The sequence below is a fragment of the Capricornis sumatraensis genome, chromosome 10 (assembly GCF_032405125.1).
Source record: "Capricornis sumatraensis isolate serow.1 chromosome 10, serow.2, whole genome shotgun sequence".
In the NCBI taxonomy this organism is placed as follows: Eukaryota; Metazoa; Chordata; class Mammalia; order Artiodactyla; family Bovidae; genus Capricornis; species Capricornis sumatraensis.
The window spans coordinates 94,004,088-94,030,407 of record NC_091078.1 but is presented as its reverse complement, the minus strand read 5'-3'; the positions used below and the strand labels follow the sequence as shown (position 1 = coordinate 94,030,407).

General features: G+C 56.5%; 3 protein-coding genes across 3 annotated transcripts in view; 1 reads left to right on the top strand and 2 right to left on the bottom strand.

The window, feature by feature from the left end:
* Window positions 1-54: 54 nt before the first annotated feature.
* Window positions 55-9,119, bottom strand: SEMA3G (semaphorin 3G). Its single transcript, XM_068982432.1, has 16 exons — window positions 9,011-9,119; window positions 7,180-7,340; window positions 6,994-7,056; window positions 6,745-6,864; window positions 6,392-6,482; window positions 6,150-6,266; window positions 5,788-5,933; window positions 5,474-5,588; window positions 5,312-5,381; window positions 4,893-5,037; window positions 4,363-4,594; window positions 4,169-4,260; window positions 3,488-3,529; window positions 2,560-2,788; window positions 2,161-2,300; window positions 55-831 (listed from the first exon to the last, which is right to left on the bottom strand). The coding sequence occupies exons 1-16, from the start codon at window positions 9,117-9,119 to the stop codon at window positions 394-396; spliced, it is 2,310 nt and encodes a 769-aa protein (XP_068838533.1). The 3' UTR covers window positions 55-393.
* Window positions 9,120-17,656: 8,537 nt separating this feature from the next.
* TNNC1 (troponin C1, slow skeletal and cardiac type) lies at window positions 17,657-20,358 on the bottom strand. Its single transcript, XM_068982669.1, has 6 exons — window positions 20,335-20,358; window positions 18,873-18,903; window positions 18,509-18,655; window positions 18,131-18,245; window positions 17,770-17,906; window positions 17,657-17,688 (listed from the first exon to the last, which is right to left on the bottom strand). The coding sequence occupies exons 1-6, from the start codon at window positions 20,356-20,358 to the stop codon at window positions 17,657-17,659; spliced, it is 486 nt and encodes a 161-aa protein (XP_068838770.1).
* Window positions 20,359-22,294: 1,936 nt separating this feature from the next.
* Window positions 22,295-26,320, top strand: part of NISCH (nischarin) — a 54,668-nt gene continuing 50,642 nt past the window's right edge. The window contains exons 1-3 of the mRNA XM_068982989.1: window positions 22,295-22,390; window positions 24,452-24,535; window positions 25,182-25,364. Of these exons, the coding sequence (XP_068839090.1) occupies window positions 22,295-22,390; window positions 24,452-24,535; window positions 25,182-25,364 (363 nt within the window). The remainder of the gene's footprint in view (window positions 22,391-24,451; window positions 24,536-25,181; window positions 25,365-26,320) is intronic.

Below are 26,320 nucleotides of genomic sequence, written 5' to 3'. Positions count from 1 at the left end.
CACTCAGAATGGCCATTGTTCTGCAGGCTGGGTAAGAACCACCCAACCCTCTCGCCTCTGGGCACAAGCGGAAATGTGCTGTGGGAGCCTTGCTCAAGAGCAAATAGCAGACACACTGGGGTTGCCAGCAGCCAGAGGGTGTTGACTCCCGCCTGGGACTGAGAGCCCAGAGAGCGACAAGGAACAGGCTTGGGATACAGGGCCCTCCATCAGGCCCCAGCCTATCCTGCGGGTGGCCTGGTAGGGGCCTGGGGACAGAGATTCTATCTCCAAGAGGCCATCAGGCACGTTAACCCCCTCTGCCCTAGCTGGGTGGGTGGGAGATGCTGGGGGCTGCTGCTGGCCACTCGGCCCATCCCGACCAGCCCCTCCTCCTCCCTCCTCTGTGTAGCCTCATACCTCCCGGGGTGTCCGATTGCGCTCGGCCTGCACCCGGCTCTTCACCTTCTTGCCCAGCTCCAGCCCCACCCAGCTCTTGCCCTTGGCCTGTTTGCTGCGGCTGCGGCTGCGGGAGGGGCACCACACTCGCTCACAGTACTCATCCACCCGGGGCAGGTTGGCGAAGCCGATGAGCTGCATGATGTCCTTATACCAGGCCTTGGAGTAGGGGGAGACGGGGCCGCCTCGGGCTGTGGGCTCCTCTGGCCTCGGCTCCCGGGGGAACAGAATGTCGAGCTGTGCAGGCACGATCACCTCCAGAGCCAGGCGGACCACCATCTGGGAGAAGCCGTGCTCCAGCGTCATGCAGGTGTAGGTGCCCGCATCCAGGCGGTTGAGCCTGCGGAACAGCAGCCCCTGCTCTGTTTGCAGGACGCGCTCGTCAGTCTTCACCTGCTGGAGGTGTGGGAGGGCGTGAGGGCGCCTGGAGCAGTGCTCGCCCCATCAACCTCTCTGCCCCTTGCTTTTCCACATTTGCCATCTCAGGGCTCATTCTCCCCTTCCCAGCAGCGTGGCAGGCTCAGCGTCCTTGACTGAACTAACTGCCGGCAGGGCCTCACTTTCCCAGAACCCGGGACAGGGCCTGCAAAGGGGACTTCTCAAAGATTTGATTGACTAGTTTCTCCCCTCGTCAGAGCTCTGGAGCCCCTATCTTGGCCTTGGGGGCCCCTGGCACACATTCCCGGAGAACAGAGAGGGTTAAAGGGTATTTATGGGCTTTTTCTCGAGTCGGGGTTTACCCCCAGCCCCGGGACTAAAACTCCTCTACACTCGACACTGTACAGAGCTCTCCCTGTCTTGGTCTGCATCGTTCACCCCCCCTACATTGCAGGACCCACAGGCCCATCGCGGCGTAGGAGGTGGAGCATGGTTCTGATCCGACCCATCTTTGGCCTGGACCCTGTGTGGGCTTTAGTCCGCATGTGTGTACATTGAGGCTGCACTGCTTGGGTGGTGAGTGTCGTGTAACTCCATCTCATTGCTCCCCTGCCCCTGCCCTCCCGGGGAGACTTCTCAGTGCCCAGCCCAACAGCTGGCCCAAGGCTAGCCTCCCCCAGTTCTCAAGCTGGGAGGAGAGCCCCTCCTGTAATCAACTCACTCCCTCCCCTTCCCTATCCGTGGGAGCAGCTTGAGAATGGCTCTTCACTCTGCCCCACCCACGCCCAAGCTCACGCCCCAGACTGAAGCCATCTCTGGGGTTGACAGACTTTTCTGGATGGGGGAGGAGAGAGCCTAGGCAGTCAGCTGGACTCTAGGGAGGAAGTGAGAGGCCAGGCAGTGTGTACTTTGTGTGTGTGTGTGTGTGTGTGTGTGTGTGTGTGTGGTGGAGGTGTATGTGCAAGGGCCGGTGGTCAGGGGCCCAGGGCTCCTAGGGTGAAGGAAGACCCTGAGGAAGAGACCCCTTCAAAGATGAGCCATATGTGTAAGCATGGGGGCCTTCCTGACCAGCCCAGACCCCCTTCCCTGTCCGCCATCTCTGCTACGCCCTCAGACAGAGCCCAGCCCGGTGCCTGGGAATCTGTGGGGTGCCTGTCACTGGAGAAGTTCTACCACATCTGGCCTGGGTGTTCCCAGGTGGCAGGAACGGGGCACCTCCTTCTAGGCACCCCAGGGGCCTGGTACACACTTTTCTTAAGTTGGTCTTGGCAGGTTCCCCCCGAGAGTTCAGGGAGGGGCGTGGCCGCGGGACGCATGCAGGCTGGAGCCAGGGTCCTCACTCACCTGCTCAGGCCTCTCGCCCCCGGGCCTCTGCAAGAGCCAGCGCACAGCAGCCTGTGGGGACCTGGGCAGGCACTCCAGGAAGGTGCTGTTGTGCTCCGTGCCGTAGACAGTGGTGGTCGCCGCGAGTCCCGCAGTCTCCTCTGGGGGAGATTTGGAAGTGGGCTCAACTCAGGAGCTATAAGGCCCCCAGCACCACCGACTGACTCCCACAGCCCAGGCCCCCCCATGAATGTGACAGGGACCAGGCATCTGCTGATCTCTAAGCCCCTCTCTCTACCCAAAGACCCTGCACCCATAGCTGACAGGAGTTACACACAGAGAAACTGAGGGCTGCCTGTGACCACAGGAGCAGCCTGAGGCCACACTCCACAGGGGCGATCGGTGCCCTCCGCTGCTCACCCTCCTGGCTCTGGCCCAGGCACTGCAGGGCAGGGTTGCCGTGCCGGATGTCCTGGCGGCGGAAGCGCCGTTTGCTGGTGCCCGGCCGGTAGCGGGTGCAGGAGGCACCGTCCCAGGCGCAGTAGGGGTCCCGGGCCAGGCAGCACTCCGCACAGGCATTGCCATATGTCTCGCACTGGTGCAGCTGCAACCGGGCCACGCCCAGCCTCGAGCCCACATACAGCATTTGCTGTGAGGGACACAGGCAGAGCCCGAGGTGAGTCTGAGCTCCACACAGAAGCAGCTAGGCTCTCAGCCCCCTCAGCACTCCTGAGACCCCTGACATTTGCAAGAGTCTTTCAGAACCTCTTGAGTGCATTCCCAGAACAAAAAACATTTATCACCATCTGATCTACATCGGACCCTATGCTAGCGCGTGGAGGAGATGCAGTGCATCCAGGGTCTTCTCTCTATGGGGCTTTTCCGACCCTCCCAGGAGCAGACCTTTGCCCTCTACCCCAATGGCCTTGCCTCTGACTTTAGAGGTGAACTCTGCCTTGAGCAGTCGTAGCACAAAAGTCGAGATTTACCCAAAGATAAACTGGGGTGGATGAATTTGGGGAGATTTTGCCACTTGCAAAAGGACACACAGCATGTCCCTAAAATCTGTTTGATGTAAAATCTGGATCCTGTTTTCAAGCACGATTTTGTCTGCCCTGAGTTGCTGGCCTTTGTGGATCTCCCCTTATCTGAACACAGGCTCACTTACTGAGGGCCTCCCATGCCCATGGGTTTCGTGCATGGGAATCGCAGCTCCCAGCTGAACCCTCAACCCTCATTGGAGGGCCTGACCAGGCAGCCCCAGGACCTGCTGGGAAACAGCAGGGCTCAGGGAAACTTCAGGAGATCAGAGGAAGGAGGATTTGGCAGCCACGGCAGCTGCTCTTACCCTTTTGACGGAGATCTCCATCTCAGTGATGGGTGTTGGCACCTGGGAAAGAAGCGAGACCTCCCCTGAATCCCTGCTTTCAGCCTCTTCCAGCCTCTGAGTGAAAGCCATCTTTCTCCCAGGTCAGTGCACTCCCTGGCAACTAAGGCCAGACGGTCTTTCCCACACATTGTGTTTTAGAAAGGTCCCCTCTCCCTGGCTGGCCTCCAAGGCTTGGCTAAAAGCACAAAGCTCTGGTGTCCCCTCCCACAGCCCTGTCCCCCAGCAATGAGGCAGCTGTCCCAAATCACCCATTCCACCCACTTGGGGAAGCTCAGCAGTTCCCCAAACACAGATGATCCTCTCTGCCTGACTCTGTAGAGGTGTCAACGGAACCCCTTGGGGTGTCAATCACCCCTCACTGCAACCTGAGCCTGGCAGGGCTCTGTCAAGGGGCGATCGCCTTGGCCATCTGTCCCTGGGCCCCCCACCTCTCAACTCACAGACTGTGTCTCCAGGCCCGCAGTCATTTAGAAGCATCGGCAAGGCCTCTGCGATAGTGAGGCTCACTGCCCACTGACTGCAGATTCAGTAAAGATAGGCCCATTTCCCTCCTACACTTTGCTCCTGCTTCCTTGTAGCCAGGCCTAGACATAGGGATGGGGCCTAAGGGAATCCTCCCCATCAGTTCCCCCTGCTCACCTTAAACACCTGGAGCTCTTCCAGAAGTACTTCCTCAGGCTCTGCAGAGCTCCCCCCCTGGAGGGCAATGACCTTGAGCACGGACCCTGAGTCTGGGGCAGGGGAGGAGGGGTCAGTGGGAGAGGAAGGGGCAGAGGGGCAGCTCAGGTCCCCGCACACCTCCCCTGCCTGGCCACCCCATGCAGCCCACCTACCAGTCCCCAGAAAGATGACGTCGTAGGTCCCGTCCTCTGCCTCCACACGGTCCACCACGATCTGACGTAGCTGCTGCGCCAGATGGGTTTTGACAAGGACAGGGCGACCCCGCCGGGGACGCACGGGCCGGAACATGAGTGGGTGGGCTCGGGCAAACTGCAGCACCTCATCCGGGTAGTCCTTGGTGCTGCCAAAGGGCCGTCCTGGCTGTGCAGTCATCTTACTGGGGCACTGTAGGCCGTGGCAAAGGGAGCGCCTGAAGCCTCCTGGGTTGTCGCATTCCCCACCCCCAGTCTGTGTCTAGACTCCACTGGCTGTTCACACCAGCCTCCGAGGGACAGCTTGTGGACCCCTCATGCTGTATGAGAGACTCCTCAGTGCAGTCAGGGCTCTGCTCCCCTCCTCACCCCACCCAGCCCAGCCGCTGCCCTGGCGCTTCGCGCAGACCCAAGCCTGCCCTTGGCCTCTAGAGCCCCTCCCAGCATCTACTCAGCCCTCTTCTCTGCCCTGGTCCCAGGCAGATACTCACCATGCCAGGACGTGGAAAGGGCACCTTGCCCCCATAGGGCCCCCATTGGTGCTGGGGACCATCTTGGTGGGCAAAGGGCCCCTTGAAGACTTCCCAGATATCAGCCATGTGGTACACACAGACGGCATAGCCCTGGAACACAGCACTGCAGAGGACAGGCCGGGATAGTCAGGCCAGGGAGGTTCTCAGAGACAGGAAGGGGGCAGCCTAGTTCCATAGGGAGGATGATGGTGCCTGCGGTCAGCAGAGACGGGAAAACAAGGACACCCAGGCAAAGGATACAGCCGCAGAGTCACCGAGTCAGGGACAGAGTCAGGGACCCCTGGCTAGGCTGGGACGTGAGAGCAGGGGCGCCACAGGGGAGGCCAGGGTGCAGAGACAGGGCCGGGGGTGGAGGTGAGGGGAGGCTATCTGCCCACCTGACTGTGCTGAACAGCGCGTACACCTCCAGGCTCTTCCCCAAGTTGGGCCACAGCAGGAAGACGTCCTCTGGGAGACAGAAGGCCACCGCCAGTGCCGCCCGCTCACGGGCTCTGAGCCCTCTCCAGCCCTCACCCCACGTGCTCTGGCCATGCCCTTACCCAGCTGGTCGAAGTGGGTCTCGGCGCCGCCAGGGCCAGGCACGGAGCAGAGCAGCCTGGCCTTGAGGAAGGTGCTCCACTTGTTCACCAGCACCCGCTGGCCGCCCGCATCATTCTGGGGGGTGAGGGCCAGTCAGCCTTGGGGCCCGAGGACAGCCCCCACTTCCTGCTCCTCCACCCTCACCCTTGGAGGGAGGCATGGATGTCAGCCCCACACCCTCGCCTCAGTTTGCCCACTCTTTCAGGTGGGGACAGGGCTGGGGAGATGTGTATGGCCAGGATTCCAGCCCCACTGTCCCTCCCACGGCTCTCACCACGCAGACGCGGCCCACTCGGCTGACGGTGGCACGGCCCGGGCCTCCGTCAGGCGAGGGGACCGTCTCCGAGAAGAAGAAGTACACCTTGTCATCGTCCGGGTCGGAATTGTCAGGGATCCGGGCGGCCAGCACAAACCTGGGGTCTGGGAGGCAACAGGGAGGAGTCGGCAGGGCCCTCACGAGGAGGAACAGGGCAGGGGTGAGCCAATGAGGAGGAGAGGCGCAGGGACCCCAGGGACCCCACTGGGTCTTAGGGAGTGGAGTGGGGATGGGCTGCCCTCCGGTCCCCACTCCCTCCTCACTGCCGGTGCTGGGGCAGAACCCAGTCAGCCTTGCCCTTCACAGAGCCCTGAGCTCACCGTGCAGGAGGTTCTGGTCAGAGTCGGAACGCAAGGCTGGTCGGGGACCCCCAGACCGGAAGATCATGGCCTCATGCCCCAGGAAGTCAGCATTGAGGCCTGTGTACAGCTCCCCTCCTAGGGTTGGGGTAGGGGCAGAGTCAGGGGAGGAGGGCCAGGCCCTGAACCCAGCCCATCCCTTTCCCATGATGCTGGCCGACCCCCGCCCTTGTCATGCCGGCCCTGGCCTGGGTGTCACCCACCTACAAAGGTGCTGGCGAAGGGACGACTGGGCTCGTGCGGGCATCTCCCCCGTCCACTTTCCATGCTTCGGGGCTCCAGATGGAGCACATGCTGGGAAGAGGGACGGAGGGAGAGGTGTTACCTGGGAAAGCAGTGCCAGACCCCGGGCAGTGGCCATTGCGTGCGGCCAGACAGTGGGGGTGGGTGGAAGGCGCCCTCATTCAAGACCTTGCCAGTAGGGGTGGCTCCTTGGCACAAAGGCGCCTTTCAGGCTCTGACCCCTCTGCCCTGACCCAGGCTCAATGGGTGGAATTCAGACAGCAGGAGGAAATGTCACAGCTTCCCAGCCCTTTGTGGGGCCGCTGCAGCTCACCTCTCCACGATGCCCAACAGCAAGGAGGGCACAGGTGGGCTGGAAGGCGCCAGTGCCACACGCCAGCAGATGGGTCCGGTTGTGGGGGTGCAGCAGCCGTACAAAGTTGGCGCACTCCACCTGTGGAAGGGAGGTGGGGGTGGGTCTTGGGTGAGACCGAGGTCTGTTCCACACGGCCCCAGCTCAGGCACCTGGGGTCAGGGCCTGTGTTGGTCAGGGTGGGGGACCGTCCCTCCTGATAGCACTCACCAAAGGATCTCTTCCCTTGCGAACGCACTCCTCTCTCTGTCCGGGCTGCGGTGGCCACAGGACCTGAAACACAGCCAGGTCAGCCTGGCTGACCGCTGACCTCACAGCCTCAGTTGCCCCAGTCAGCCTCCTGTCTGGAGTCACCTAGCCCTCAGAGGGAGTTGCTTCCCAGACAGTCCAGCTCACCTCCCGGGGATCCGGCCACGTCTGGTCCAACCGCAGAGAGTAGATGGCATCACGGCCGCCCAGAAACAGGCGGTCCCGGTACTCGTCCAGGTACAGGGCCTGAAGGTCCAGGGAGCCCCGGGGGCCCAGAAAGATGGCAGAGCGGTTGGCAGATAGGAGGTCTAGGAGGGAGCCGAGGGAGGGGGTCAGAGCTGCTGCTCAGCCCGCTTCTCCAGCCAGTGTGTGGAGGTGGAGGATCCCAGCTGTGCATCTACCGCCCCCCACACACTCACATCTGGAAAATGTTTCCATCCACAGGGCTGCTGGAGGGCTTCTGGGAAGTGACTCCTGGGGGTGGGTGGGACAGGGGACTCAGAGCCCCCCACCCAGCCAAGCCCACCCAGAGGCCTGCCCCCTTTCCCTCCACTCCATGGCCCCCTGGTCTTCAGTTCACATCTCCTTCCCCTGGCCCATCTGTGCTCTACCGGCTCCTCAAGGAAGACGGCCCCACCAGCAGAACTTATGGCTGCAAGCTGGGCAAAGTGCTGGGAGAGCCTGGAGGAAGGCTGGGTGGCCTGAGCAGCATACAAGGCTGACTCAGCGGGATGGGCAGACAGACAGGGGAGAGCGTTCCCAGCAGAGGGAGCATCTGCCTAAGGCCTGGGTGTGGGAGAGGCCAGGTAGGGCCAGGCGGATCTCTAGGCTCTGGTCCAAGGACATGGCTAAAGAGGATTTTCTCCTCCATAGATGCTGCCTATCCAGGAATGGAGGTGGCTGTCCGCAGATGATGATCCCAGGAGGTGGGAGTCTTGAAATAGGTCCCTGGGGTCCAGCTAGTTCACTGGAGGAGATGGGTGTGCAAACAGACAGCAAGATGTCTGGCCACCCTTGGGGAGGGGAAATAGCCAAGCTTGCCCCAAAGGTCAACTTTTCTATGCCCAAACACTCAACTCTATTCCCAAACTCATTAACAGCCTCTTCCAGGAAGCCTTCCATGACTGACAGTACTTTGTAGATTTGCCCTATTTGGACCTTTTCTTGCAGCCTGACTTCCCCAAAGCCACAGCTCCCAGGGCAGGACCCCATTCCACCCCCTCCTCCCCAATCCCCCCACCACCACACTCCCTTCAGACTCCAGAGTGGGGCCATGTCCTCCGCCCCCCAACTCTCCAGAAAAGGCCTGAGTCTTGCCCCTTGGACTCGGGGAAGGTGACCATCCCTCTGGTTTCCCCAGGAAGAAAACTCTGTGGCAAGCCTGTGTCTCATCAGATTCACAAGAGGCTTGTGCTGGCTGCAACACAATATGCCAGGTTAGATCTGCAGGGGAACTTCCTGGGCCAGGATGGGCAAAGAAGGGAAGCTACACAGAGCCTCATGGATGGAAGGCCAGCATTACAAAGTGGGCTGCCAGAGGTAGGAGTGGGAACAGGGTTGTGGGGATTGGCTGAGGGGCCCCCTCTTCCCATTGCCTCCCCTGGGCAAGGAGCCCAGCTGAGAGTGGACAGATCCTCCAGACTCGCCCTCTCTGCGGCCTCCCCATCTCTCTCTGCCACCTCTACTGAGATCCCTCTCCTTTTCTCTACAGCCCCTCACTCAGGTTCTCCACCAGTGTGTCTCCGTCTCCCAAGGATTGGTCCCCCTCCCCCTGCCTTCCTCCCAGGAGCCTCTGGCGGCCAGAAGGGAGCACATGGCCGGGAATAACTGTAAAGTCCTTCCCGCAGGCTGTGCTAGGAGTGGCTGATCCCCCCTCCGGCTGGCAGGACAGACTGCCTGGGGCTGGCTAGAGTCCCACACCTGGGGCACAGCAGGGTCAGGGGCTCCATGGACACGCACACAGAGAGCACTGCCCTACCTCGGAAGGAGAGCCGCAGGCGGGGCACGCTGGGGCCGGGGCTGGGACTGCCGCCCCGGAGGAGGAGGCACCCCAGGAGGCAGCAGACGGCCCAGGCTGAGGGGACCATGCTGAGGAACGGGGGCGCAAGCTGCTTGTAGAGCTGCCCTGGGTCCCGCCGCTGCCGCTGGTTGTAGTTTGCCCAGTTGCCGCCAGGCCTGCTTCTGCTACTTATAAGGCAGCGGCTCCACCCCGTCCAAGGCGGGGAGGAGGAGGGAGGGGTCAAGTGCCCCGCCATCCACCTGCAGCCTCTCCCTCCACCTCAGCTGGCCCAGTTGGTGGCTCTGTGTCAGAATAGCTGCTTCTCCATTTGGGAGACTTTTTTTCTGGCCAGGCTATGGATGGTTTATATGGAAATGTCCATAAACCCAAGTCCCTCGGCTCTAGCAAAATGTCAAGGGGGAGAGAGACCTGGAAGGGAGATCAGAGGTTGATGAGCTGGATGGGTGGTCTAGCGGGGCTCTCTTTTGCTCCTTGCCCCTCCACTGCCCATGATAGGGACCCCCCGCCATAGGTTGATTCTGTGCCCAGGTTCCTAACACCAAGAGTCCAGCCCCCTGAAGCCTTGGCCTGGCTCCCCAGCTCCCCTGGCAGGGCCCAAGTTGCCTAGGGGTACTCATTCCAGCCCAAGGGACTCCGTGCTTTGGAAGAGGACTTGAAGTCTGGCCGCACTTTACAGATCTGAAATTGGCAACAGATGAATGGCCAGACTTCTCCACCCAGGCCTATTCCTGCCTGGCCTCCAGGCCCCACATCCCATTTCACTGGGTCAGGAAACAGGATTCACCTTGTGCCAGAGAAGCCCCCTTTGCCCTGCCTCCCTCCTCCAGTTCTCCCAGAGCCCCAGGGCCCAGAGCATCACCAGGTGAGCGGTGGGTTCTTCCCAGACTTCCCCTCTGCCTGTAGGCCCTCTGTCTATGGTTCCTGCAGAGTGAAGGTAGGGGAGGATGCTCATGCCCCCATTCCGTCTGCTCTGAGCACTGATCCAGGGGACAGGAGAGTCGCGGAATAGCAACAAGAGGGGAGATGAGGCTGAGAGGCTGAGTAAGGACACTCGAGGAGACCCCGCTCCCAACGTCCCTGCAACTGTAGTCCCTGTCTCCACCCTCCACAGCTGCCACCCCACCCCATTCCAGACCCCTACACTCAGAATCTGAAGCCTCGGGTGCTAAGATTTCAACCCTGAGCCAGCATCTTGGTGCTCCCAGGATTCTAGAAACTTTTGTAAGTTAGGCCTCCTGGAGAGATGAGCCTGAACCCTCGGATGGCATCAGAGAATGAAAGAGGTGGTCCAGGCCACATAGCAGCCTGGGAACAGGACTTGCTCTGTCCTGCCCCTTTGCTCCTAAAGGTACTGGGATCCCACCTCCCTTTCTAGCTCATTTCTGAAAGGGAAACAGATCAATCTCTTTCTCTCTCTCTTTTTTTTAAATTGGAAACAAATCAGTCTCTTGAATCAGCATGAGAAGGACCCAGGGACCTGGAAACCTGTCTCCCGGTCCCCATCTCCTCTAGAAATATGCGTGCCTCCTGACCTGGGATTGAGCAAGGGTCTACTCAGGGAGGCCACCCTTCCTCTGGATCTCCTGGAGAACCTTGGGCAAGGCCCTTCCTCTCTGAGGGGGCCCCTCAGTCTCAGTCTCCTCCTTCCAGAGCCAGGGACCAGCCACCTCAGGGGCACCAGGCTCTATAAACTGGCGAGAGGTGCTTGTGCAGCGGCTGCCATGATGGCGGTCATATCCTGGGTCCCTGGAAGGGTAGAGTCCCTCTGCATCCGTCTCCCCGGGGAGATGTTTCAGCCTGTCACCCAGGCCAGGGGGCAATGTCTAGCTGGAGACTGAGCTGGACAGCCCCTCAACCAGCATGTGGCCACCAGCTGTGGGCGGGAGGCCCAACACTCAGCCTGCCAGCTCACCCTGGGGATCTAAGCTCAGCCAGGCCCCCAGCTGTGACCGCAGGGGAGGCCTGGGTTTACTCAGGCAGGATGTGGGGGCAGCCCATCCCACACGGCAGAAAGGCAGCCCGTGGCATGGGCTGAACTTGCGTGGCCTCACCAGGCCCTCTTCCTCTCTGGGCCTGGCTCCCAGTCTAGGAAGTGGGGTAAGGATCTTCTGTGAAGATCTCTGCTTGCAGGGAATTCCCTGGCGGTCCAGTGGTTAGGCCTCCGTCCTTTCATTGCTGAGGGCCTGAGTTCTATCCCTGGTCCAGGAACTAAGATCCCACAACGTATGTGGCGCGGCCAAACAAAACAAAACAAAACAAATTTTAGATCTTCACTTGCTGGCTGCAGGTAAGAAAAAGACCCCAAGTGTGCCCTTGATGGCTGAGATCAATGGGCCCAGCCACAGACATCTTGTGCCATCTAATGGACAAAGTCAGAACTGCTGGAGGTCCAAAAGCTGCTGGCTGGGTCAGGCCCTGGATGGGCAACAGGGCCACGCAGCAGAAACTACAGCCTCTTGACACAGCACACAGTAAGTAACCAGGCAACCTTAATACGAGGCAGGGGCAGGGGGAGATGCTCCAGCGATTGCTTCTTGTTAAAATGTTTTAAAAGTTACTTGTTTATTATTATTTTTTCCTTAGTTTCAGGTATATGGCAAAGTGATTTGCATATATATATATATATATATATATCCTTTTTCAGATTATTTTCTGTTATGGATTTGTACATGATGTTGAATATAGTTCCCTGTGCTCTACAGTAAATCGTTTTAATCTATTTTATATACAGTAGTGTGTATCTATTAATCCCATACTCCTTATTTATTTCTCCCCCTCTTTTCTTCCGTTGGTAACTGTAATTTTGTTTTCTGTCTGTGAGTCTTTCTATTCTATAAGCAAGTTCCTTTGTATTATGGTTTAGATTCCACATATAAATGATATCATTTCTATTTGACTTTCTCTATCTGACTTACTTCCCTTAGTTTGATCATGTCTAGGTCCACCCAGTGTTGCTGCAAATGGCAATATTTTACTCTTTTTTATGGCCGAGTAATATTCCATTGTGTGTGTGTGTACGTTGGTCGTTATTTAGTTGCTAAATCACGTCCAGTTCTTTTGCGACCCCGTGGACTACAGCCCACCAGGCTCCTCTGTCGTCGGGATTTTCTAGGCAAGAATACTGGGAGTGGGTTGCCATTTCCTTCTCTGGGGGATCTTCCCGACCCAGGGATCCAATGTGCATCTCTTGTGTCTCCTGCGTCGGCAGGTGGCTTCTTTACTGCTGTGCCACCTGGGAAGCCATGGACGTATCTTTTTGCATTAGGGTTTTCATCTTTTCTGGACGTAGGCCCAGGAGTGGGATTGCTGGGTCACATGGTAACTCTGTTTTTCACTTTTTAAGGAACGTTCATGTTTTCCATACTGGCTGCACCAATTTACATTTCCACCAACAGTGTAGACGGGTTCCCTTTTCCCCACACCCTCTCCAGCATTCATTCTTTGTAGACTTTACAAATTTTTTTATTAGAGAATAGTTGATTTACAGTGTTCTGTTAGTTTCAGCTATACAGAAAAATGAATGCTATGTATATGTCCACTCTTTGTTAGTTTCTTTTCACATATAGGTCATCATGGAGTATTGAGAAGAGCTCACTGTGCTACACGGTAGGTCCTTCAGTTCAGTTCAGTTCAGTTGCTCAGTCGTGTCCGACTCTTTGTGACCCCATGAATCGCAGCACGCCAGGCCTCCCTGTCTATCACCAACTCCCGGAGTTCACTCAGATTCATGTCCATCGAGTCAGTGATGCCATCCAGCCATCTCATCCTCGGTCGTCCCCTTCTTCTCCTGCCCGCAATCCCTCCCAGCATCAGAGTCTTTTCCAGTGACTCAATTCTTCACATGAGGTGGCCAAAGGACTGGAGTTTCAGCTTTAGCATCATTCCTTCCAAAGAAATCCCAGGGCTGATCTCCTTCAGAATGGACTGGTTGGATCTCCTTGCAGTCCAAGGGACTCTCAAGAGTCTTCTCCAACACCACAGTTCAAAAGCATCAATTCTTTGGCGTTCAGCCTTCTTCACAATCCAACTCTCACATCCATACATGACTACTGGAAAAACCAGAGTCTTCACTAGACGGACCTTAGTCGGCAAAGTAATGTCTCTGCTTTTGAATATACTATCTAGGTTGGTCATAACTTTTCTTCCAAGGAGTAAGCGTCTTTTAATTTCATGGCTGCAGTCACCATCTGCCGTGATTTTGGAGCCCAAAAAATAAAGTCAGTCACTGTTTCCACTGTTTCCCCATCTATTTCCCATGAAGTGATGGGACCGGATGCCATGATCTTCGTTTTCTGAATGTTGAGCTTTAAGCCAACTTTTCCCCTCTCCTCTTTCACTTTCATCAAGAGGCTTTTTAGCTCCTCTTCACTTTCTGCCATAAGGGTGGTGTCATCTGCATATCTGAGGTTATTGATACTTCTCCTGGCAATCTTGATTCCAGCTTGTGTTTCCTCCAGTCCAGCGTTTCTCATGATGTGCTCTGCACGTAAGTCCTTACTAGTCACTTACTTTGTATATAGTGGTGTGTATACGTCAGCCTCAGTTCCCCAATTTGCCTCCCTCCACCCCATGCCTTCCCCTGGTAATCATAAGCTTGCTTTCTACATGTATGACTCTGTTTCTGTTTTGCATATAAGCTTGTTCACCCCATTTTAATTTTTTTAATATTTATTTTTATTTATTTATTTGGCTGTGCCAGGTCTTAGCTGCAGCATTCGGGATCTCCCATCTTCATTGTAGTATGTGGGATCCTTAGTTGCAGCATATGAACTTTTAGTTGCAGAATGTGGGATCATGTTCCCTGACCAGGGGTCACACCCAGGCCCCCTGCATTGGGAGAACAGAGTCTTAACCACTGGACCACCAGGAAAGTCCCTGAACCGTTTTTTTAGATTCCACCTATAAGCGATGTCATATCATACTTGTCTCTGACTTCACTCAGTATGACAATCCCCGTGTCCATCCATGTTGCCACAAATGGCATTGTTTCATTCTTTTTATGGCTGAGTAACATCCCATTGTACGTATGTAGCACTATTTGTAGACATTTTGATGATGGCCATTCTGACTGGTGTAAGGTGGTACCTCATTGTGGTTCTGATTTGCATTTCTGTAATAATTAGTGATGTTTTGCGTCTTTTTATGCAACAGATAGCCTGTTGGCTATTGGCTATCTGTGTCTCTTTTGGAGAAATGTCTATTTAGGTATTCTTCTCATTTTTTGATTGGGTTGTTTTTTCATATTGAGTTGTATGAACTGTTCATATACTTTAGAAATTAAGGCCTTGTCATGTTATTTGCAAATTTTTTCTCCCTCTCCATAGGCTGTCATTTTGTTTTGTTTATGGTTTCATTTACTGTGCAAAAGCTTAAAAGTTTGATTAGGTCCCATTTGTTTATTTTTGCTTTTATTTTCTTTTGCCTTGGGAGACTGATCTGAGAAAAGATTGCTACTGTTTATGTCAGAGCAGAGGCTTCCCAGGTGGCTGAGTGGCAAAGAGTCCGCCTGCAGTGCAGAAGCTGCAGGTTCGATCCCTGGCTCGGTAAGACCCCTGGAGGGCAGCATGGCAGTCCACTCCAGTGTTCTTGCCTGGAGAATTCTGTGGACAGAGGAGCCTGGTGGGCTACAGTCCACGGGTCACAAAGAGGTGGACACGACTGAAGCGACTTAGCACAGCATGTCAGAGAATGTGTTCCCCATTCTAGGAGTTTCATTGTGTCATGTCTTGTTTTTAAGTCTCTAGGCCATTTTGAGTTTATTGTGGTGTTTGCTATAAAGGAGTGTTCTAACTTCATTGATTTACATGCATCCAGCACTTGCTTCTGATGGAGAAAGTCAAAGGAGGCTTCATGGAAGAAGTATTATCTAGGCAAATGATGACACAGCCCAAAAGAAATGGAGAGGACTGAACAAAGCAAAATGGTCAGAACTGGGGGATGCATGTAGGGGAGTGCAATGGCATGTCAGCAGGCTTGTCAGCCTGCGCCCACCATGTAGATGTGTGAAGTGTTCTGATGCGCCATGTGCCCCCAGGTGGGCTTATAAAGCATGCAGCCAGCTTCTCCCAGCTAGAGTTCCGTGGTAGACATACCTGGAAAGATTGGATGCCCTCAGCACTTCCTCCACTGACACCTCATTCTGGAGCACAGATGTCCGGAAAATCTCACAGAACTTCCTACCCGTGGACCCCTTCTCTTTTTTGCTGGCCATGGCCCATGGCATGTGGGATCTAGTTCCCTGACCAAGGATTGAACTCTTGCCCCCTGCATTAGAAACATGGCGTGGATCCCTTCTTCAAGGCACCGTCCAGCACCATCCACCACCCAGCACTACCCTCTTTGCAGGTGGCCCAGGCATCCTCCTAGTTTGTTCACAGAGGGCTCAACTCTTGGAATTTTCCTCCCCTCCTTCGCTTATACCATCAGCATCCCATATCCCCCGGGGGTCCCCAGCCTATGGTCCTTGTCCTTCTCCCCCACCTCAGTTACCCATCTTCCAAGTTGTCACCAGTGAAGATGTGACCTTCAGTGTCTGCGTTCAGAACATCTCCCCCTCTGATTCCACCTCCTGCTCAGCGTCCCCGCTGCCACTATTCTTCCTCCCTGCCTCAAGCTTCCTCTTCCTTCCGGCGCAGCTTGGATCTAGCCCCAGAGCTATAAGCAGGCCCTGACACGCTCCTAGAAACCCTGGCCCTCTGAAGCTCTGCCCCTGCATCTTGCTTCACTCCTTTCCCAGCTTCACTAGGTTGCTCTCGTGACCATGTTGGTCATTCCCTAACCCACCTCCTCAAGTGAGCTTCCCTGGACTTTACATCTCCCTTCAGCTCCAGCTCATCTCTCTGTTCCCTGAATCTTTGCAAAATATCACCAGCATTGTCCACACTTGCCATCTCCCCTTTACCTTGCCTCATTCCTTTTGCCCTTTGTAGTTGAGCTCCCATCCCACAATTCCAGTGAAACCCTTGTGTCCAGGTGGCCAACACCTCGGGGCCTCCAAATTCCCTAGCTCCAGAGCCATCAGCTGTCTTCAATGCCTCCTTCCTTCCCTCATGGGCCCTTGGGCCCTTGCCTTACCCAGGGTCTCTCCCACCCCACCAGCCACATCCCCTCTCCAGTCCCCGTTTGGCACTCTGCTGGTTTCCTCACTGTCCTCATCTCTTCTTTGTCTTCCTGAGTTTACTATAAATTCCATGAAACTAGGGACTGGGCCTCCTTCTGAGAAGCCCCAGCGTTCACCCCGTGCTAGACACATAGTGGGGGTGTGACTAAACCCTGGAATGGCACACAGGCTGCTGGTGCCACCCACTGTCACCCTCCCTCCTATCCTGAATGTCATTCCTGGGTATACATGTAGGTCCTTCAGTTTTCCAGCTCCCGAGGGCAGGACGGAGGGGACCCGTCTCCTCTCCCCAATCTCTCCAGGGACCAGGCAGCTCCCACCAGCTTTGGCCTCCACTGAGGCATCTTCAGAATTCCAAGACTGTCTCTGGAATGCTGGGCCTGTCTGGAGAATGCCAAGGCTGGGGCATAGGTGGGGAGGCTGTGGAGTGGCTGGGCGGAGCACGACAGCTGCTGACATTCTGGCTGGAGCCTGGGCACCGCGGCAGCTGTCCCTCTGGTAAGCACCGCTGCTGACACCTCGCTTCCCTGTGGCCCCCATCTCCCGGAGGCCAATCTCACTGTTCTGTCTGTCGCTCTGGCCTGGGCACCCCCAGGCAACTGAGAGTCACCAGGCCCCATGCCTCCACTCCCTGACAGGCAGTGAAAGTGAGCGCTGGGGTCATGAGGTTCACAGGAACTGGGAGTCCTGCCCATCAGGACCTGTTCATCAGAGTCCTCGGCTGGGAGCCAGGCGGCTCTGCTCTCCCCAGACTCACAGGATGGCCCCGCAGGCCCCTCCCTGAGCCGCCCCGGGTGCCAGGGTCCTTACCTGTGAAATGAGTGAGGGGAGGTAGAGCAGGCGATATGCCCCTGGGTCCGGGGAGTCCACACTGCAGCAGGAGATCCAGGTGAACGGGCAGGGGGACTGGGCAGGCCCGAGGACCCCCCAGCGTCCTGCTGCCAGGCGGGAGGAGCCATGGCTGCTCTGCCAAGTGGCATCCAGGGCTTGGCCTGGCGCTGAAGGACTGCCCCTCCGAGTATAGGACCCTTCTGCTGCCAACTGGCTGACTAAAGCCATGGCCCCCAGGGGCCTGTGAAACTCAGATTCCTGGGCCACCACAGACTCCAGATGTGGAATTGCTGGAGATGGAGCCTGGGCACCAGCAGTTCTAGAAAGGAGCCAGGTGGGTATGGAGCATGGTGGTCTCTGAGCTGTAGAAGGCAGGGTGCGAGGGTGGTGAGAGCATGGGTTCTGGGACAGGGAAGGCAGCGGTCAGGGCAGGAGAGGCCACTGGTGGAGATGGGGGAATGAAAGCTGGACACCAGGCCTCCAGGAGCACGATTTTATTGGCTAGGACAGTGCTGAGGGAGGTAGTCATGGAGGGCCCTTTGTCAAGGACACACCCAAGTTCACATCCTGGGGACCCTGGCCCTCTGCCCGCAGTCCCGGGGCCCAGCTGGAGTTGGAAGGTGGTACAGGCAGCTCTGGGTGAAGGTTGGTGTCTACTCCACCCCCTTCATGAACTCCAGGAACTCTGCGGAGAGACAGACGGGCATAGGTTAGACATGGGGCCTGGGCAGGGCATGGGCAGCGGGATTCAGATGGACCCACTCACCATCGTAGTCAATGCGGCCATCGTTGTTTTTGTCACCATCCTTCATGAGCTCCTCAATGTCGTCCTCTGTGATGGTCTCCCCTGTAGCCTGAAGCATTATCTTCAGCTCCTCCAGGTCGATGTAGCCGTCAGCATTTCTGCCAGTTGGGTGAGAGGGGCCTCAGAGCCCATTTTAGGGGCAGGGGGAGGGGGCAAAACAGCCCTGCTTGTGACCCTGGGAAGCAGGGAAGGGCCACCAGGAGATGGGGCATCCTATTCCCTCGTTGTGCAGAACGGGAGATGGAGGCCAAGGTCACAAAGCTGTCCCCCTCTGCCCAGCTCTGCCAGGGCCAGGGTCGGAGGTCCAGGCTTACGCACTCACTTGTCAAACATGCGGAAGAGGTCTGAAAGCTCTTCCTCAGACTTTCCTTTGCTGTCATCCTTCATGCAGCGAACCATCATGACCAAGAACTCATCAAAGTCCACCGTGCCGCTGCCTGGGGGAGAGGGCCGCACACCATTAAAGGGCGGTGCTCAGGATGCCTGGCCCTGCCCTGGACACTGACCCCGGTGGTGTTCTCACTGAATCCTCTCAGTGACTCTGTGAGGCGAGTGTGATTATTGCACCCATTGCATAGATGATATGGTTGAGGATCAGAGGGGCCAAACAGCTCCTTTAAGGGTGCAAAGTAAGAAGTGGCAGGGCCAGGGTTCAAGTCCCCCCAGAGTTGGGGGCCTGGGGAGGGGCAAAGGGGCTCACCGTCCTCATCCACCTCGTCAATCATCTCCTGCAGCTCCTCAGGGGTGGGGTTCTGCCCCAGCATCCTCATCACCTTGCCCAGCTCCTTGGTGCTGATGCAGCCATCCTCAGCGCCCAGCACGAAGATGTCAAAGGCTGCCTTGAACTCTGTGTCCAGTAGGAGAGGAGGGGAAGCAGAGCAGCATGGCTCAGCCAAGAACCCTGAAGGCCAGACGCCGAGGGCCGCCTGCTAACCTGCCTGCTCCCCTCTGAGACCTCTGGGGTGACAGGGAGAGGGACCCCAGCCTCGGGCCTGCAGCCTGGGGTCCTCACGCTCCCCCAGCTGGGCCCCACTGTTTCCCCACAGGCATGTTGGGGCACTCACCATTTTTCTGCTCTTCTGTCAGCTGCTCAACCTAGAGAAGAAAAGAAGTCTCAGGCTCAGACCTTGGCTGCTGTCGAGGAAACCAGCCCATTCCACAGGTGGGAAGACTGAAGCCGGGAAGAGGCAGGCCATTCCCAGGTCACAGAGCAGAGGCCTCAGTTCTCCCAGCCTGTCCCCAAGCCCTCAGGTGACCCAGCTTGCCTCCCTGAGGCTGGGCTCAGGGCCAGGGTGGCAGGTGGGCACCCTCTCCAGGACCAAGGTGACCCCAAGTAACAATAGCCAGTTGGCCTCTCAGTGTCCTTTCAGCCCCCCTGCTGAAACCCAAGCTGGGTGGCCGGAGGGGCAGCTGTCCCTCAGGTTGGGACAATAAAACCACAGCGGGGGTGGGCAAAGCCACCTGCTGTAACCTGACCGGTGGCCACTGGGCTATTTTTAACGGGGGACAAAGTTAAACCTGGTGATTGTTCTGGGGACTCTGGCATGCAGGGGGTGGGGCAGTGTTATCTGGCCCCTTGGCCTCCTGGTGTCTCAAGAGCCAAAATTAGTCCCTGGCCCGCCAGGCCTTGTATGGGCACGGGGTGGAGGGCTGCCCCCTCTCCCAGCTCCACAGACTCCTGCAGGAAAGACAGGGGCACCCCCAGAGCCAGCTGTAGCCTTTCCTGCCCAGGAGGGGTCCGTACTTCCTGGAGCTGAGGTAGGGGTTCCCTTGCGCGCAGCTGTCTGTGTCAGATGTCCTTGTCTCTGTGGTGGACGGAGGTCAGCAACACCCCCACTCCCAGGTTGGAATAGCATCTGAAGCCCCTCAGTGGCCCCTGCAGGGACTTGGGGTGACCAAGAAAAGGTGACCACCCTCTAGCCCTTCCCCTTAGCTGAGCCGCTGAGCCCTGAGCCTGCCAGGCTGAACAGGGGCTGGGCCCCAGGTCTGTTATTCCCTCCTAGTCCCTCTGTGCCTGCGTCAAGCTTCAGAGCCCTCTGCAGCCCCCTCCTCACACCCCCTGTCCCAACCTCCAGAGCACCTTCAGCCAGCCAAGGGGGTGGTGGGGGATTGGATGGGTGAGGAGCCGAATGTGAGGGGCAGCAACGCGGAGAGGGAAACAGCGAGAGAGCCTCAGAAGGAGAGCTTGGGAGGAACAAAGAGACAGACCAGACACACAAATGCAGGGAGGTGTGTCCCAGAGAGGACAGACGTTTGGAGACCGGGCTGGACATGATGCTATAGCTTTGATGTCCTCCTCCACCAACCCTGATAGTTCCCCCCAGATCCTAAACTCTTCACCCCTTCTACACCCTGGAATGCCAGACCAACCGGCCCCTTGAAGGTCTAGGCTGAAAGTTAGTGGACTCTATCCTGGGTCCCCACCACCTCCTTAGGGTGACCTTGCCCCTGAGACCCCAGTGGGTACGCCCACCCCAGGCCCCAAAGGGTATGCCCACCCCAGCCCTGCCCAGGCCCATCCCTTACCGCAGCCTTGTAGATGTCATCCATACTGGCGGCTCACAGGGCAGGCTGCTGGGGTTGCCAGCGGCCCTGGGCTTAAATAGCCTAGCCCCGCCGCATTCCCGACCCAGCCCACCCCTGCCTGCAACATCCTCTACTCCCTCCCCTTGGCCCTGGTGATCTCACACTGGCCTGAGTCCCTGTGTCCTCTGCCCAGGGCAAGGAGCAGATGAAGGGCTACAAGGACCAGAGCTCTTTCCCTCTGTCCCCCATTCCCCCAGGAGACTCTCTGGAAAGGTTTTTGGAATGAATGAAAACATGAGTCCAGGACAGGCAGGAGCTGCAAGGCCAGGCCCCCAGGCCAGGCCCCCAGATCAGCAACACAACTCTTATCCAACCAAGGAGGTGGGTGAGGCTCCTGGAGGGGTGGTGACTTGCTCAGGTCTGGGTGACTTGGCAGCTCCTGACTTAAACTAAACCCCTCTGGGCTTCCCTCGTGGCTCAGATGGTAAAGCATCTGCCTGCAATGCGGGAGATCCAGGTTAGATCCCTGGGTTGGGAAGATTCCCTGGAGAAGGAAATGGCAACCCACCCCAATACTCTTGTCTGGAAAATCCCATGGACGGAGCAGCCTGGTAGGTTACAGTCCCTGGGGTCGCAAAGAGTCAGACACGACTGAGTGACTTCACTTTCCTGCAGCAGTATGCAAAAAGAAGCTGGGAGTGGAGGACCCTGCCAAGAGAAGCCCCGAGTGCCAAGCTCGGATCGTGGTGCTGTGGGACTCGTGAAGGAAGGCACTGGCCTACCTCAAGAGAGTGCGGTTTGGAGCCCTTCTGGCAAGGGTGCCAGAGGAGCCGCTCCCCAGACCTGCCACCTCCTCAGGGAGAAAAGTACTAGGTCTAAGCTGAAGTGCGCTCTGCCAGCCAACAAGCACACCGACAGAGGCCTCGTCTGTGCGGGACTCTCCCTCTCCAGTTGGGTCACTACCTCTTCTGGGCCTGGGTTAGGGCTCCTTCTCTGTGCCCGTGCTTCCCTTTTCCAGCGCTGTAGTTCCTGAGTCCAGCGCCAATCTGTCACCCCCTCCTTCTGAGCTCTGGTAGGATACCATCTGGGGGTGTTGTGCCAGATGGCCAGCACATATCCTTTCCACCTAACCCCTCCACGTCCTTCACGCAGCTGGTTTTGAGTGGCTCAGTCATGCCTGACTCTTTGTAACCTCATGGACTGTAGCCTGCCAGGCTCCTCTGTCCATGGGATTTTTTCCTGGCAAGAATACTGGAGTGGGTTGCCATTTCCTCCTCGAGGGGATCTTCCCGACCCAGGGATGGAACCTGCGTCTCCTGTTTGGCAGGCGGATTCTTTACCACTGACCCACCTGGGAAGTCACAGAGCCTACACCAGTTCCCTGCCTTGCCTGCCAGCCATTGCATGGATTAACCCACTCAATTCTCTAGAAAGTCCATTTGACAGAGATCTCTGAGTCTTGCAGAGGTTAAGAACTAGCCCAGAGTTACAAATCAGATCCTCCTTCAACACACTCGGGTCCTCCAGGGAATGAGACCAAGAGGTAGATGAGATGTAATTACTGTCGCTTTTGCGGAGAGGGAAACTAAGGCCAGGCGTGGCAGTGACTTGCCACGGAAGGTGCAAGGCCATCCCTTTCGAGTGCCAGAGCCCAGAGCAATTCCTGCCCGAGCCTCGGTTTCTCCCGAGCTGCAAGGCGCGCGGCGGGCGGGGCCCCGGGGACCGATTACGCAATCGAACCGTCCCAGGCGGCCTGCGCACGCGCGCCGCGGGCCGCAGCTGTCAATTACGTGCGCGGGGCGGAGTGGGGCGGGGGCGCGAGAAGGCGGCGGGGCCAGCATGGCCGCACGGCTCGCGCCGGGGGCGGGGGGCGGCGGGGGCCAGGGGGCGGTGGGACGCTGACCCCGCCCCCTACTGCTGCCAGTCTGCGCCGGGCGGCGGCGGCGACCGAGCCCGGAACATGGCGGCGGCGGCGCGCAGCTTCGGGCCCGAGCGGGAGGCCGAGCCGGCCAAGACGGCGCGCGTCGTGGGCTCTGAGCTCGTGGACACGTATACGGTGTGCTGGGGGCCCGGGCTCCCGAACTGGAGGTGGCGACTGGGACCTGGAGTCTTGAGTCGGGGGCGGGGGGTTGGGGTGGGCTTCTCGGCCCCGCAGCTGGAGAGGAAGATGTCGGGGCGCTGCGACTTTGAGGAGGGGGCCTGGGATGGCAGAATCTGGGGAACGGGCGCTTGGGCTCCGCGGGTCTGGAAAAAGGGTCTTGGGGTGGGGCGCAGAGAGGGGGCTTAGGAAGGGTATGCTTTTAGAAAAGGAGGCTAGTAATGGGAAGGATCAAGGGATAAAGGAGGCCTGCAGAGGAGAGGGGTCAGGTTGAGGCGGAGGCTCCCCTGGAGGGGCGCCGGCCTGGGAGGACATGACAGGGGGTCCCGGAGAAGGGGAATTAGGAAAGGGGGTCTTCGGATGGTATCAGCGGAAAGGGTCAGGGCGCTGCAAGCCATGAAGAAAAAGAGGGGGCGGGGCCTTGGTCTGGGGGCCCTTGGGGTTGCAGTTGACATTTGCTCAAAAGTGAAGGGGGCATCTGGGGGCCTGGGCGCTCAGGCAGAGACAAGAATAGAGGCGAGTGGAGCCCAGACCCCGGGGATTGAGGGGGTGGCTCAGGACTGAGAGTCCAAGAGCCCGGAACTTTAGGGGTCTTCTCGGCTTTGGACTGTGGGGGTGAGAGAGAGCGGCTCACTGCCCACGCACACTTCAAGGCTGTGGAGGAGATGCAGGATAGAAAGGGGAGAAGTCGCAGACTGTGATGAAGTAGGAGGCCCTCCTGGGTCTGGGTGGGCTTGGGCGCCTATGGGCCTGGTAGGCTGCCTAGCAGGGACTGGCCCCAAGGTGGGGGTGGCCTTAGCACCTCTCAGCCTCCTGTCCTTTGTTCTGGGACCATGGTGAGTTGGGGAAGGGGGCTTGGCTCTGCCTTCACCCCACCTCCTTGGCCCTCAACCTAACCCTCCTCCTGAGGGTCATTTTTCTGGCTCTTTCTCCTTTCCTGGGCAGGAGGAGGGGGAGGGAAATGGTCAGGCTGTGGAGGGGCTCCTACGGATCCTGGAGCAACAGGCCTGCTCCTCAATGGAGGCTTCAGTTGAGTTGATTATTTTCTCCTCCCCCTTCTGCGTGCTGCAGAGAGGGGCGGGATGCAAGGACGATGGGGCCTCATCCAGGTGAGGGCTTAGCTCTGGTCAGCCATCATGCATGCACTGTATCCACCTGGAGGGTTAGCTCCAAAAAAGCTCTCCTTGACCACAGGGCTGAGGCCTTCCTCTGAATGGGTGTTGGGAAGGTGGTGATTTTGTGTCCCTTTGTCTGGGTATGCTGAGTTGAATAATTATCAACACCTACCTTTGATTGATCACTTACTACATGTCAGGCCCTTTACAAAGCATTTTGCATGCATTACCTTTGATTCTTAATCCTACGAGATTTTAAGATGGGAACTGAGGCTCAGACAACTTAAGGCTCCCAGTCACTTACATAAGTTGACGTACATACATAAACTATAGCCAGGAATGGCAGAACCAGATTTTGAACACAGGTCTTCCTGGCCCGTTCCCTTCTGTTAGGGCTTAATTATCTATCACTGCCCTCCTCTAAGCGTCTAAGTGCCTTGACTCCTGAACCAGCTGAAAGTGTTGGAAAAGGACTTGCTTCTCAGGTATAGTCAGGGCTCCTGAGAAAGAACTAAAGCAGAAAAGCTGGTCCTGCCAAACCTGACCCTGTTTTGCCTCAGAAGGAAAGGCCTTTCTTGCAGCTCAGGTTGGATTGGACTTTGAATTACATGGAGGCTGGAGTTTAAAAACTGAAGAGATTACTTAATATGATAGCTGCCTTTTTTGTTTTCTCACTGTTGGATAGGGGTCAGACTTATCCCATATGCCTGCCAGATCCAGTGCTAGGGCCATGGAGGAGGCTAAAAGGGGGCCCCTGCTTCTCAGCAAGGGTCAGGTACAGAGGCTAGTGGGCGGGAGCAACTTAACTTTGGCCTGGGGGGGTTTGGGTGTCCTGCAGCTATTGCTGAGGGTGGAGTGGGGCTTTCCTTATTGCTGGCTAGGCAAGGGCTGTTTTCCCTCTTAGGTTTACATCATCCAGATCACTGATGGGAGCCATGAGTGGACAGTCAAGCACCGGTACAGTGATTTCCACGACCTACATGAAAAGGTAATTGAAAATTGGGGGCTTTTAGGCCAAGTTCCTATTGTGTCATGGGTTGGTTTTAGGGCAACACTGGTTTATTAATGTAAACAGCAAAAAAACCAAAAACAAAACCAAACCCATTGGATCCTGAGAGTTCAAACCTTGCATAAGACAGTGTGCAAGGAGTGTATTTGAACTTCAATTTTAAGAATGATAGTTGTAGCTAGGATATGAGATGCTGGGATAGTTTCCAGGGGAGGAGCAGGTTTCAATTTGTTCCACCTGAGTATACCTATTCCAGAACCTGTGCTTTAGTATCTGGCTATAATTCTTTCTTTGCGTTTGGAGAAAGCTGCCTTTCTCTGGGTCATTTGTAGCATGAGAATTTTGTTGTGGTTTGGAGAAGATGGTGACTTCAGGGGCTTTGAGGTATTACTTTCCTCAATGTCTCCAGAGTCTCTTGGTGGAGCTCACTGTCTAGAATTGTGTTGGTGTTTCTAGTGCTAATTAAACTTGAGGCCAAACCCAGGTGCACTAGTTTGATCGCTAATTGTGGTGCTCCTGCCACGATGGGCTTCGTAGCGAGCACCTGCCCTCAGCTGCTTACCTTGGCCTTGCACCGTTACAGAACCTCTTGGTCTATGGTTGACACGCTTATGTTTTCTTACAGCTTGTTGCGGAGAAGAAGATTGATAGAAGTCTGCTTCCGCCCAAAAAGATAATTGGGAAAAACTCCAGGAGCTTGGTGGAAAAGAGGGAGAAGGATCTCGAAATTTATCTCCAGACACTCCTGGCCACCTTTCCTGATGTGGCCCCCAGAGTGCTGGCCCACTTCTTGCATTTCCACTTTTACGTAAGTTCCTCTTGGGTTTTCTCCTTCGCCTGCCAGCCTGCAGCCGCCAGAGCTCCAGGTAGCAAACCCTGTAGACCTCAGCTTTGAGAGGTCGGCTGGAGCTGGAGCCTGCAGTTAGTAGATGGAGGAGCATCCTGGCGGGTTGGGGCTCAGACAGAGCGTGTTCGTAAAGGGATTTGCCTTAAATTAGGCTGACCGGCTCTGGCCACAGAGAGGTTTTGCTCCACCACAAGTTGTTTTGTTTAGCAAAGATGGCCTGTGGGTGTTTGAGCAAGTTTCCGTCCAAATGGATGGGGTTAGATTAGAAACAGCTGACACCTGGCATCGACTGTTGTTGAGTTGTTGGTTCCCAGCTCAAAACTAATTAAGGGATCTATCTGTGTTGGCAGAATATTGCCATCTCAGGGCATCGTCAGAGTCCAAGGTGCTGAGTGAGGGTAGGTGGCTTCCTCCAATGGGAGTGTATGTCTCAGGACAGCTCTGTACTCCCTTCTGGATGGAGGAGCAACGGTCATGGGCTGCTGGTGACAGTATGAGTTGTCACACTTGAAGGAGGGAAGTTTGGTGCAACGTGAAACCAAAACGTTAAACAACCCAGTAATTTCATTTCTGAGAATTTATTCTAAGGGAAAAGACTGGGTGACTGAGAAGAGGATATAGGTGTGAAGGTAGTCATTCCAGGATGATAATAAGATGCTGAACAGTCAAAAGCCCCATAGGAGGCGACTTAAAAAAAAAAAAGGGTGCTAGCATGGAATTGGATATTATGCTGCTAGAAAAATGATGTGTCTGCTGGAAAAATGATGTAGGAGAAGAAATATATTACTAGATGAAAAGAGCAGGGCAGAAAATGATATTAGGGTATGGTCCCACTTTTATTTAAAAAAAGTTTGTATGAATATATTTGGGAAAATTCTAGAAGGTTATACATGAAAATATTATGAGGAGTTGTTTTG